This window comes from Oryctolagus cuniculus, chromosome 21 (genome assembly GCF_051225735.1).
Source record: "Oryctolagus cuniculus isolate XC-2025 breed Fujian yellow rabbit chromosome 21, ASM5122573v1, whole genome shotgun sequence".
NCBI lineage: Eukaryota > Metazoa > Chordata > Mammalia > Lagomorpha > Leporidae > Oryctolagus > Oryctolagus cuniculus.
In genome coordinates, this window is record NC_142887.1 from 48,977,478 (window position 1) to 48,990,995 (window position 13,518).

Here is a 13,518-nt window from a genome sequence, read left to right on the forward strand (position 1 = left end):
ACTGGAATCGGAATGAGGGGGAGAGAGGGAATGGGACAGATGCAATATTTGAAGAAAGCTGGCTGAGAATATTCCCACTGATGAAAGATATCACAGGGACACTAACCCACTGTTGGTGGGAATGCAAACTTGTTAAGCCACTATGGAAGTCAGTTTGGAGATTCCTCAGAAACCTGAATATAACCCTACCAAGCCGGTGCTGCAGCTCAATAGGCTAATCCTCCTCCTAGCGGCACCGGCACACGGTGCTGTAGTCCCGGTTGGGGCACCGGATTCTGTCCTGGTTGCCCCTCTTCCAGGCCAGCTCTCTGCTATGGCCCAGGAGTGCAGTGGAGGATGCCCCAGGTGCTTGGGCCTTGCACCCCATGGGAGACCAGGAGAAGCGCCTGGCTCCTGCCTTCAGATTGGCACAATGCACTGGCTGCAGTGCGCCAGCCGCGGCAGCCATTGGAGGGTGAACCAATGACAAAAGGAAGACTTTTCTCTTTGTCTCTCTCTCTCACTGTCCACTCTGCCTGTAAAAAAAGAAAAAAAAAAAAAACAAGAACAACCAACCCCTACCATAAAACCCAGCCATACCACTCCTTGGAATTTACCCAAAGGAAATTAAATTGGCAAACAAAAAAGATGTCTGCACCTTAATGTTTATTGCAGCTCAATTCACAATAGCTAAGACCTGGAACCAACCCAATTGCCCATCAACACTAGACTGGATAAAGAAATTATGGGACAATGCACTCTATAGAATACTACACAGCAGTCAAAAACAATGCAACAATTGGAGGAATCTGGAAAACATTATGCTGAGTGAATTAAGCCAGTCCCAAAGGGAAAAATATCATATGTTCTCCCTGATCGGCGACTACTGAGCACCAAAGAGGAAACCTGTTGAAGTGAAATGGACACTATGAGAAACAGTGACTTGATTAGCTCTTTTCCTGACTGTTGATGTACAATGTACTTCAAACATTTCAGTATTTTTTTTTGTTCTAGTACTATTGGTTGGACTCTGTAATTAACACACAATTAGTCTTAGGTGTTTAAATTTTAACAGAAAAGTGATCTCTGTTAAATATAAGACTGGGTATAAGAGAGGGAGGAGATGTACAATTTGGGACATGCTCAATTGGACTTGCCCAAATGGTGGAGTTAGAAATGTGCTAGGGGATTCCAATTCAATCCCATCAAGGTGGCATGTACCAATGCCATCTCACTGGTCCAAGTGATCAACTTCAGTTCACAATTGATCACACTGATAGGTCTAAGAGTCAAAGGGATCACACAAACAAGACTGGTCTGCTAATATTAACTGATAGAATCAAAAAGGGAGAGAACAATCCAACATGGGAAATGAGATACACAGGAGACTCATAGAATGGCAGATGTCCTAAATAGCACTCTGGCCTCAGAATCAGCCCTTAAGGCATTTGAATCTGGCTGAAGAGCCCATGAGAGTATTTTAGGCATGGAAAGCCAAGACACTTTGGAAGAAAAAGAAGACCTAAATGAAAGATCTCTGTGAGTGAGATCCCAGTGGAAATTATGGGCCATCAAAGAAGGAGGTACCTTTCTCTGAAGGGAGGAGAGAACTTCCACTTTGACTATGCCCCTGTCGGAATAAGATCAAAGTCAGCGAACTCAAAAGGCTTCCATAGCCTTGGCAACTCATAACTAGAGCCTAAGGAGATTACTGATGCCATAAACAAGAGTGTCAAATTGTTAAGTCAACAACAGGAGTCACTGTGTACTTATTTCTCATGTGGGATCTGTCCTTAATGTGTTGTCCAATGTGAAGTAATGCTATAACTAGTACTGAAACAGTATTTTTATACTTTGTGTTTCTGTGTGGGTGCAAACTGATGAAATCTTTACTTACTATATACTGAATTGATCTGTATATAAAGATAATTGAAAATGAATCTTGATGTGAATGGAATGGAAGAGCGGGAGATGGGAGGGGTGTGAGTGGGAGGGAAATTATGGGGGTGAAAGTCAATGTAATCCATAAACTGTACTTTGGAAATTTATATTTACTAAATAAAAGTTAAAAAAATTCTTATCATAAAATAAGACATCACAGGACTGTCTCAAGCTCTACAAATTTCAACTATGATTTAAAAACAAAGTCTACACCCAGGGACATTGCAGTGAAACATAAAAAATCCAAGGACAAAAGGAAACTAGTAAGTAGCTAGAGAAAAACAAAAACAAGAAACACATAACTATTTAAAATGGTATCTTCCCCCATGTACAATTTTTATTTATTTGAAAGGCAGAGAGAGAGAGAGAGAGAGATTGTTGAAAGGCACGGTGATGTAGACATGCTCACACAAACAATCTTTGATGATCTTCTACTCCCCTCAAATGCCTGCAACAGCTGGGCTGGACCAGACCAAAGCCAGGAGCCTGGAGCTTCATCTGGGTTGCCCACGTGGGTGGCAGAGACCCAAGTACCCAAGTCAGAGTTACAGAGAGATAGAAGGAGAGGCAGAGAGAGAGAGAGGTCTTCCATCTGCTGGTTCACTCCCAAACTGGCCACAACAGCCAGAGCTGCACTGAATCGAAGCCAGGAGCCAGGAGCTTCTTCTGGGTCTCCCATGCAGGTGCAGGGGCTCAAGGACTTGGGCCATCCCCTACTGCTTTCCCAGGCCATAGCAGAGAGCTGGATCAGAAGTGGAGCAGCCGGGACTCAAACCGGCACCCATATGGGATGCCGGCACTGCAGGCTGCAGCTTTATCTGCTATGCCACAGAGCTGGCCTTGGTATTTGAAATTAAAATGATAAAAGTTATCAATATTTATTGAAAAAATAACCCACAACATGGTATTGGAAAATGTTATTTTAATACGAATATTTTTAAGACAAAAATTAGATGCAAAGAGTGGCATTGTTTTCCATTTTGGCACACCTCTTTAACATCTTCATTTGCAGGACTGTGGTAAGAAAATACCACAGAATGGATGGCTTATAGGATAGAAACCGGTTTTCTCACAATTCTGGATGTTGGATGGAGGTCCAACATCAAAATGCCTGAAGGGTTGGCTTCTCCTGAGGTTCCTCTCCTTGGGTTGCTAATAGCTTCTCTCTTGTCTTGCTGTGTTCTAAGTCCCCTTCTTATTAGGAAATCGGTTGGATTGGAGTAGGGCTGATCCTCAGGCTCTCTTCTTTAATGAATCACATCTTTCAGGATTCTATTTCCAGATACAGTCACATTCTGAGATGCTGGGTGTTAGGGCTTCTATACAGGAGTTTTGGCAGGGGTGGTGGGTGGAAGGGCTGGGTACTATCAAGTTTGTAACAAGAGCTTAAGATAAGTGAATTAGCATATTTCCTTCTGCACTAAATTTGCAGTATCACATGTCATGTAGTTTCTGGAAAACCTCATTGTTCATTCAAGAGAACAAGAGTGAAAAAGGCAAATAATGTCTCAGATTTATTATGAGGTTAGTTTTCAGAACCACTGCTCTAAATAATTAGTGAGTATACATTACATTGACTAGAGTAAAAAATGAGATAATGAAAAACTTCTGGTTAATGTACAGAAAAGCAAGAAAGGGGAAATAAAGGAAGAAACAGATTAAACAAATAACAAGATGAGAAATTTAAATCTAACTGCACTAGCAATTTACATTAAATGTAAATGGATTAAACACTCCAATTAACAAAGATCATTAGACAAGATAAAAATGATGCCTACATATATACTGCTTACAAGAGATCTGCTTTAAGGACAGAGATTAGCTGAAAGTAGAAGAATGAAAAAAGACACACCATATGTAATGTTTTCTATTGCTGTGTAACACCAACTGTGGATTAGCTCACAGCTGTGTAGGTCAGAAATCCAAGAATGCACTGTCTGGGTCTCAAGTCTGAAATCAAGGGGTCAACTGGATTGCATTTCACCTGGGGACTTGGGAAGAACCCACGTGCAAACTTGTCAACTTGTGAGCAGAGCTGAGGTCCCCATTTCTTTGCTGGCTGTTGTCCACACACTGCTCTGTCATCAGTTTGCCTACAATCCTTGAGACATAGCCCCACCACCTTCAAAGTCAGCCACAAAGCTGATGTCTCACCCTGACTCCACATGGTATGAAACCTTTCTCACCAGCAGAGCACCTGGTTATGTCACACCCTCTGAGGGCCATTTCCCTTGGGGTTAGTTGACCTAGAGCCTTAATTAAAATTAATTTTAAATGAATTAAAATTGTAACATCCCTTCACAAAAGCACCTAGGTTTTAGAGTTTGAATAGCTGGGAACTGCATGCACACCAGGAGCTGGGAATTTGGAGACCATTGTAGAATTCTGCCTACCATACCATACAAATACTAACCGAAGGAAAATTGCCTCGATTATATTAGGACTGGAAAAAAAAAACTGATTGTAAAAAAAGAAATTAGACAGCCAGAGGAGGCTATTTAATATCGACAAAAGTATCAGCTCAACTGGAGGATGTAAGAATCCTAAATTTGTATGAACTGAATATAGCTTGATAGTGGTGGTGGCTCTAAGTTTGTGAAAGCCCATTAGGTGCTCACTTCAACAGCACATAGACTAAAATTGGAATGAGACACAGATGATTAACATGTCTGCTGCACAAGGATGACATGCAAATTCATGAATTGTTCCATTAAAAAAAAAACATCAAAACATAAGGTTAAATTAGATGCAACTTGTTCCATCTATTTTTATCAATAAAAATGATAAAAATAAAATAAAAACCTATTGGATGCAGATAAGTACTCATGAAGAAATGCATAAATACAAATATTAGCAAAAAAGAAATGATGAAAATCAACTGTCTAAGATCTCATTCCAAGAATCTACAAAAGGAAGTGAATCATATCTAAATAGAATACATAGGAGGTAATAATATGAAAACTAGCTAATAGTTGAGACTTTTTTAAAACATTAAAATCCTTAGATAGCTTCAATAAGAAAACTTTAAAAAGAGAGCAAACAGATACCAATATGGGGACTGAAAAGGGGGTCTTCACTTTAAATCATACAGATATGTGATAAGAAGATATTATGAATTATTGAAAGTCAAAAATTAAGTTATTTTGGTGAAATGATATGGACAAATTATCAAAACATTCATTTCTAAAACTTACATGATAGAAAATTTGAATCATCCTATATCAAATTAATAATTAATATCAAGTTAATAGAATCCATAGTTGAAAAATTTCTTCAAAGAAAACTAGCCTAAGAAAGCTTCATTGGTCATTTTTATGGAAAACACGTATGGCAAAAATAACAGCTATACCAGTGATGCCACTCTTTTACACTCTTCCAGAGGACTAAGAACAAGTAACACACACACACACACACACACACACACCCCACCCTGGAAAAAAAATGAAAAGGAAGTATCTTCCATCTGCTGGTTCACTCCCCAAATGACCACAGTGACTGGGGCTGGATCAGGTTACAGCCAGGAGCCCAGGAGCATCTGGGTCTCCCAAGCAGATACCGGGGCCCAAGGACTTGGGCCATCTTCTACTACTTTCCTCGGCCACAGCAGAGAGCTGGATTGGAAGTGGAGCAGCCAAGTCTCAAACTGGAGCCCATATGGGATGCCAGCACTGCAGAAGGCAGCTTCATCTGCCATGCCACAGTGCTGGCCCCTGGAACTACTTTAAAAAAAATATTTATTTATTTATTTGAAATTCAGAGTTACACAGAGAGAGGAAAGGCACAGAGAGAGAGAGAGAGGACTTCTATCCACTGGTTCACTCCCCAATTGGCCACAATGGCCAGAGCCGTGCCCATTCAAAGCCAGGAGCCAGGAGCTTCTTCTGGGTCTCCCATGGGATGCAGGGGCCTAAAGACTTGGGCCATCTTCTACTGTTTTCCCAGGCCAAAGCAGAGAGCTGGATCTGAAGAAGAGCAGCTGGGACTAGAACCAGCGCCCATATGGGATGCCAGCCCTTCAGGCCAGGGTGTTAACCCACTGTACCACAGTGCCAGCCCCTGGAACTACTTTTTTGAGACTGTAGTCTTCTGGTCTACAGCCTGTACAAAGTTCCAGATATTTTGGGGCATGTCTTTCATTTGAACTTTTCACTACTTCCTCCAGATGAAATTCAGGGAGTGGAAGGAATGAAGTACTGGGTAAGTTTTTGGGAGTCTACCCAACATTAGAACCAATTCTCATGCTTTTAGACCCTAGAGTACCCTTTCCTCACCTATGTATAAGCAACACCTATAGGAGTGCCTGGGACACAGTAGGTGTCAAATAAATTTCCTTCACAAGAAAGATGCTATTCATTTTTTATGTAAATATTACATACTAATTGTAAAGAAAAACTTACACACACAGAAAAGTCAAACAAAAAGTACCTGATAGTCCACCAACCCTGAAACAACCATCATTAAGTTTCCAGAGACTACTTCATTCGTCCCTTCAAAGTTCACATAAATATAGAATATTGCATAGTTTTACACCATATGCTACATTTGCATGTTTCCATTTTTCCAGTCTTCCCCTCCTCCCTTCTCCCCACATCTCTTCTCCCTCAAGGTAACCAGTATTGATACCTGGTGTATAGTCTTCCATTGTTTTCTCCATGCACATCCAATCTCATACACACAGAAGTACATAATACATGGTATAATCATTAACAAAAACGGAACCTTGTGTATATACATTCCTGCTATAAAGCAATTATTTACCAAAACATTGTGGAACTATCATGAAGTTCTCCCATACAGACAGAACTCATTTTAAAAATTATCCTCATGCAGCTTCAAAATAAGGATTTATCACAATTTATCTAGTAATGAGTGCTTACTTTTCCAAATGGGGCTTTTCTCCCTCTCCCTCTAAACAATACTTCAGGAAACACTCTTATTTGTCTTTTTTTTTTTTTTTACAGGCAGAGTGGATGGTGAGAGAGAGAGAGACAGAGAGAAAGGTCTTCCTTTGCCATTGGTTCACCCTCCAATGGCTGACACAGCCGGCCCGCTGCGGCTGGCGCACCGCACTGATCCGAAGGCAGGAGCCAGGTGCTTCTCCTGGTCTCCCATGGGGTGCAGGGCCCAAGCACTTGGGCCATCCTCCACTGCACTCCCTGGCCACAGCAGAGAGCTGGCCTGGAAGAAGGGCAACCGGGACAGAATCCAGCGCCCCGACCAGGACTAGAACCCGGTGTGCCGGCACCGCTAGGTGGAGGATTAGCTTTTTGAGCCATGGCACCGGCCCTATTTGTATTCTTATGCATTGATATTATTTTTATTTCCATGGGAAAAATTCTCAAAATTGCATCTTCTAGGTCAAAGGATAAATATGTATATTTTAAATAGTTTGCATTGCTGGACTGCTGGTACAAATACAAGCTAGAACACTTAGGTAAGAATACATGGTTATTTGTATAAGCTGCTCCCTTAATTTTATGAAAACCTCTTAGGGGCTGGCCCTGTGGTGTACTAGGTTAATCCTCTTCCTGCAGTGCTGGCATCCCATATGGGCTGCTCACTCCACTTCCGATCCAGTTCTCTGCTAAGGTGCCTGGGAAAATAGCGGAGGATGGCCTAGGTCCTTGGGCCCCTGCACCCACATGGGAGACCCGAAAGAAGCTCCTGACTCCTGGTCGGCTCAGCTCCGGCCATTGTGACCATTTGGGGAGTGAACCAGTGGATGGAAGACCTCTCTCTCTCTCTGTGTATGTGTCTCTATTTCTCTCTGTAACTCTTTCAAGTAAATAAATCTTTTTTTAAACAAAACACTTAAATACTTTTTTGATATTTAAATGTGACATTTCCCAAAATAAACCAAAGTTCCTCACAAACAAGCAAAAAAACAAAAATACACATGTCCCCCAAGTCCAATTAGCAACAGATCTCTTGATTTTTTTCTATCTCCATGAGTGGAAGCTTGATCTCATTGGAAGTTTAGTCTGCGTTTCCCTGAGTACTACTTGGGTTCAAATCTTCTCACAGGTTAATGGCCATTTGGAGTAGTAATGAAGGCTTTTCCATTTTCAGTACATTTATAGAGTTTTTCTCCAGTGTGAATTTTTTATGATAAAATATGAGAGCTGGCTGAATACTTTCCTATATTCACTACATTCATAAGGTTTTTCTTTGGGTGTGTTCTCTGATGTTGAATGACCTATAGCGAAAGGCTTTTTCACATGTGCCACATTCATAGGGTTTTTCTTTTTTAATGATTTCTCCCTCAAAGTGAGTTCTGAAGTCTGCCTTATGGATTTGATGTCTTCTGGATCCTTGCCAATTACCTTCCCCAAGTAGGTATCTGTAATCAAATCCAAATTTTTTGTGAACCCTTCCTCTTGTGTTTGGAATTTTCTGTAGGGCTCTTCCATGACAACTTTTGGTTCTGGAAAAGGAACAGATCCAAATCTAAAGCCTCTTTGACCAGTGGGCATTTTCTTTTGTGTAACAATCTTTTGACTCAAGTGACTCTCCAGACTATTTTGCAATCTCAAAATCCTGTCATTCCATGTCCATAATCTTCCCATTCTGGAATCCCATAGGCCACTTTCTGTGAGTTTCTCTACTATGGCTTCCTGTGATAAATCTTCAGAAGTATCCTCTGTTAGTACAGCATTCCTGGTTGTAAGTTTAGTTTCCAAGTCTAGGGAGGGAAAAAGAGAAAATCAAATAACTTCTACTTCCTAAGCTGAAGAAATCTCACTAAGTGAGATAAATCATGTGAAAAATGGACTGGTAAATGAACATTTGGTTTTAATTGCCGTAAACTGACCTTACTTTCTAGGAAGAAAAAGGTAGGATTAAGGGAAGGTGGTTGAGCAAATAATCAAATTGGCTCATTCAGTGATATTTTCTCCTATTAAAAAAAATCCATGGAGCAAGCATTTAGCTTAGTGGTTAAGATGCTGGTTAAGATACCTGCATCTCACATCAGAGTACCTGCATTTGACACCTGACTCCAGCTTATGCCTCATGCAGACCCTAAAGGCAGTGGTGATGGGAGACCAATGCCTGCAGATTCTCCATGAAATGTGTGAGGCTAAATAGTTAAGAATTTTCAATAGCCTCATATGGAAAGACAGATTTGAATATAGGGTGACCAAAGGGGTCATCCCTGGGACTCACAGGGTTTGCCTGGAACTTCAAGGTGAAATGCTCTAAGGACAGGATGAATAAAAAAAAAAAAAAAAAAAAAAAAAAACAGAGCAGGTTGTTCAAGGAATAATCAGCTCAGTTAAATTTCCAAGTGAATCAAAGTAGCTGAGGATTGATAGAACCCCTAATACAGCAGCCAATCAAAAGTAAATATTATTTCTTGGTGGGAAAAGATTATATATTACACAATTTCAAATTACTGCTATAGGTTTTAATAGCCAATTCTTGAAAACCAAAATAGGCATACACAAGGAGACAAAAGTCACTTGAGAAAAAAGGCAAAAAGAAATAACAGAAACATATCTAAAATCAATCTATATATTTTAATGACCATAAACTTTAGAATTAATCTGTAAAATTGTTTATTTTTAAAAGATTTACTTAATTTATTTGAAAGGCAGTGTTACAGAGAGAGAGAGATTGATTGAGAGAGATCTTCCATCCACTGGTTCACTCCCCAAATGGCCACAATGTCCAGGGCTGGGCCATGATGAAGCCAGGAGCCAGGAGTTTCAATTGGGTCTCTGTCGCTCCCCCTCTTCGTGGAGGAACGACACAGGACCCTGCGCTGTTCTTTTGTCCGCTCGGCCCTCCCCGGGTTTGCTGCTGGTTCTTCCCGGGTTGGCTACTATCCCTTCCACCTCCGTGGAAGGGCAGTTCCCCCTGGCCGCATTCCCCACTTCCACAGGGGAGCGGCACACCGCCGGCCGGCTTTCTCGGGGGCTGCACGGGTTCCCTTAGATGTTCCCCTTAGATGTTCCTCGTGCATGCCGTTTCTCTCCTCCTTTATAGTCCTCCTCTGCCAATCCCAACTCGGCTGCCCACACGCCGAGTACGCTGCTCTCCAATCAGGAGCAAGTCCTACAGTTAATTGGTTGAACTGGAGGCAGCTGTGCGGAAGCTGTTTACTTCTCTCCCAGCGCCATATTGTGGGAGAGCAGATGCATAGAATAAGTCTTAATTCGAGTAACTTAGTCTAGTCCGGATTGCTCCCCACAGATCCCCCTTTCTTTTTATTTTTTAGCGTTGATACGCGCCTGTCTTCGGTGTCCCGCGGCACACACTCTGCTCTACTTGCTAGAGTTGCCACAGGCTCTTACAAGTCCTATCAGGCAAACCGAATCCGGGTCCTCTCTTCGCCATGTTGTGAGGAGGTTTTTAGGCGCTGATGCGTGCCTGTGTTCGGTGCCCTGCAGCGCATGCTCTGCTCTGCTAGAACTGCCTGCAGGTGTTCACAAAACCTATCAGGCAAACCGAATCCAAGCCTTCTCATTGCCGTATTGTGGGGGAGACTTATTAGTGTTGGTTTGTGCCTATCCTCGGTGACCTGCAGCTCATACTCTGGTCGAGCTGCTTGCTGGCGCTTACCGCCTTAATTAGGCAGACCGAATCCAAGCCTCCTAATGGTTGTATTGTGGGGAAGCCTTACTGATGTTAATTCGTGCCTGTCTTCGGTGACCTGCGGCGCATAAGCTGCTAGCCGCCCAGGTGCTCATCGCCTCACTAATCGGGCAGACCGAATCCAAGCCTTCTAATTGCCATGTTGAGGGGAGGCCTCTCTATTTCTCTATTTCTCTATCTCCGGGCATTCCTATTTCTCCCATTCTACTTCCATCTTCCAGCATTCCTATTTTTCTCATCTTACTTCTAAACTTCTGTTTCTCTTATCCCTGCGGCTTTCCGGCACCTCGCCCCGCCGGCGGGTTCCCGGCTCTGCGCCGCTTCAGCCCGCGTGCCTCTCTCATCTGAGCAGCTTCCGGGCTTTGCGCGGCTCGGCTTCGCGCGCTCCGCGGTCTCCACGCTTAACCCTTTCGCGTCTGAACCACGGCCTATGCCAGCCCCGTTCCCTATCTACTTGTGCCCCGCACGCTCTCTCTGCGCACGGCAGCCTCCGCGAGTCACACAGCGTGTAGCTTACGTGTCCGCCACTAGCATTCAATCTAAGTTCCCCGGGCTAGCCTGGCGAATTCAACCCAGCATACGTCTCCGCCCCACGATTTGGCTTCCCGTCCTTTGCTCCCCGGGCTAATCAGACGGACCCCAATCTGGCTCACGTTTCAGCTTCTGGTTTCAACTTTTCGCCCCCTATTCCCGGGCTAACTTGAGAATCTCAAAGTGGCTTTCGTGTCCGCCTTGGCCTGCCCCCCGCGGCTTCAATTTCCCTAACATTTTTCTCTACCCGGTATGTTTCCTTAAGTTTTCTTCCAACAATACTCCTCCCTCATTTCTCCTGGCCTCTCCCCACAGTCCGCGTCCGAGTCTGTTTGTTCTAGCTTTCACTTTCGCTTTTGACCTTAGAGATTTCTCCCAGCTTCCCCCCGTAGTCCGTATCTGAGTCTATGCCTAGGCTTTCAATAGCTCCTTCCGGCACCTTTATCGTCCGGCTTTTCCCTAGGCTGTTTCGAGTCTATGCCTAGGCTTTCAATAGCTTCTTCCGGCTCCTTTTTCGTCCGGCTTTTCCCTAGGCTGTTTGCTAGTTTCTCTCTCCGATATTTTCCCTAGTTCTTCCCGTTTCTTCCCTCCTAAGTTTCCTATCCGTCCTAGGTTTCCTAATCCGAGTCAGGTTTCCTATCTGTCCTAGGTTTTCTATCCGAGTCACGGCACCATTATGTCGCTCCCCCTCTTCGTGGAGGAGCAACACAGGACCCTGCGCTGTTCTTTTGTCCGCTCGGCCCTCCCCGGGTTTGCTGCTGGTTCTTCCCGGGTTGGCTACTATCCCTTCCACCTCCGTGGAAGGGCAGTTCCCCCTGGCCGCATTCCCCACTTCTGCAGGGGAGCGGCACACCGCCGGCCGGCTTTCTCGGGGGCTGCACGGGTTCCCTTAGATGTTCCCCTTAGATGTTCCTCGTGCATGCCGTTTCTCTCCTCCTTTATAGTCCTCCTCTGCCAATCCCAACTCGGCTGCCCACACGCCGAGTACGCTGCTCTCCAATCAGGAGCAAGTCCTACAGTTTATTAGTTGAACTGGAGGCAGCTGCGCGGAAGCTGTTTACTTCTCTCCCAGCGCCATATTGTGGGAGAGCAGATGCATAGAATAAGTCTTAATTCGAGTAACTTAGTCTAGTCCGGATTGCTCCCCACAGGTCTCCCATGTGGGAGCAGGGCCCAAGGACTTGGGCATCCTCTGCTGCTCTCCCAGGCACATTAGCAGGGAGCTGGATTGGAAGTGGAGCAGCCAGTACTTGAACAGGAGTCCATATGGGATGCCAGCACTACAGGAGGTGCTTACACTCATTAGGCCACAACACCGACCCCCCCAACCCATAAACTTTAAAATAACCATAACAATGTTAGGTAGGAAGGCAGAAATTTAGCCTGTGTTTGTGAGAAAGGCCTGAAAACCAGCACCTACTGCAGAAGCTCCAGAGCCCAGTATTTTGCACTTCAAAGTCCTGCTCAGGTAGTCCCAGCCCTTCCTCACAAGGAAAGCTCCCAGGAGTATTCTCTCCTCAGGACCAAATGGGTTACCTGACTGATAACATGAGGCAATAAAACCTTCACAGACCCCTAAGGGAAGCCTCTCTACTCTGCTCCAGCCAGCAAATCTGGGGAAGAAGTTGCTAATTTTCACCCAGCAAACCCTTCAGTCAGGACTCTCCCTCTTTCGTCCTGGAGGAGAGGGGGAGGTGGGTAAACAGACTCCCTTAAAAACCTAGGGAGTCCAAATGGACTGTGTGCTCAGCCCTCTGCCTCTCTGCTGAGCCATCTGCCTGGCTGGGCCTGGCCTGGCCTGCCCAGGTGTATTCTCTCCACTCAACCATGTAACCTCACTCTACCCCAGTTTGAGTGACTGGGCACTCTATCTGTCCCTTCCATTCTGATGGATGCCCTATCCCTAATAAAACTTTATCACTTTGCTGTCTCATGCCTTAATTCTTTCTTGCATGAAGACAAGAACCCAACAGCTTCCATGGCCTTTTCTCTGGTGACAACAATATTCAAGAACATTAAGAAAATATTAATAATTTCATCAAAGAATTAGAAAGCACAAGGGCCATGCCTGGGAAGGCAGTGCAGGATTGCCTGGGTGCTTGGGCCTCTGCCACTCGTGTGGGAGACCAGGAAGGAATTTCTGGCTCCTGGCTTTGGCGTGACCCATACCTATCTGGTGCAACCACTTGGAGAATGAACCAGCAGATGAAGATCTGTCTCTCCCTCCCTCTGTTGCTCTGCTATTCAAAACAGGTAAATAAACAAATCTTAAAAAGAATTATAAAATACAAAATAAAAACCAAATGGAGGGCTAGCACTGTGGCACAATGGGTTAAAGCCCCAGCCTGCAGCACTGGCATCCCATATGGGCACTGGTTTGAGTTTTGGCTGCTCTGATTTAGATCCAGCTCTCTGCTAATGCACCTGGGAAGGCAACAGAAGATGGTCCAAGAGCTTGGGCCCCTACACCCA

General features: G+C 44.1%; 1 protein-coding gene and 1 non-coding gene across 6 annotated transcripts in view; one reads left to right on the forward strand and one right to left on the reverse strand.

Annotated features, from left to right (window-relative positions):
- Positions 1–13,518, reverse strand: part of LOC138848297 (zinc finger protein 624-like) — a 78,506-nt gene that overhangs the window by 47,347 nt on the left and 17,641 nt on the right. For 3 of the 5 annotated variants that reach the window (XM_089323201.1, XM_089323200.1, XM_070067827.2), the window contains one exon: positions 5,912–8,602. The exons of the other annotated variants lie outside the window; for them this stretch is intronic. In XM_089323201.1, coding sequence (XP_089179327.1) covers positions 7,995–8,602 — 608 coding nt within the window. In that variant the 3' untranslated portion in view covers positions 5,912–7,994. Of the gene's footprint in view, positions 1–5,911; positions 8,603–13,518 lie in introns of those variants that run through there. 5 annotated transcript variants of the gene reach the window in all.
- On the forward strand, positions 4,531–4,637 carry LOC138848853 (U6 spliceosomal RNA). The gene has a single exon (XR_016227536.1). It is a non-coding gene; the product is annotated as a U6 spliceosomal RNA (small nuclear RNA).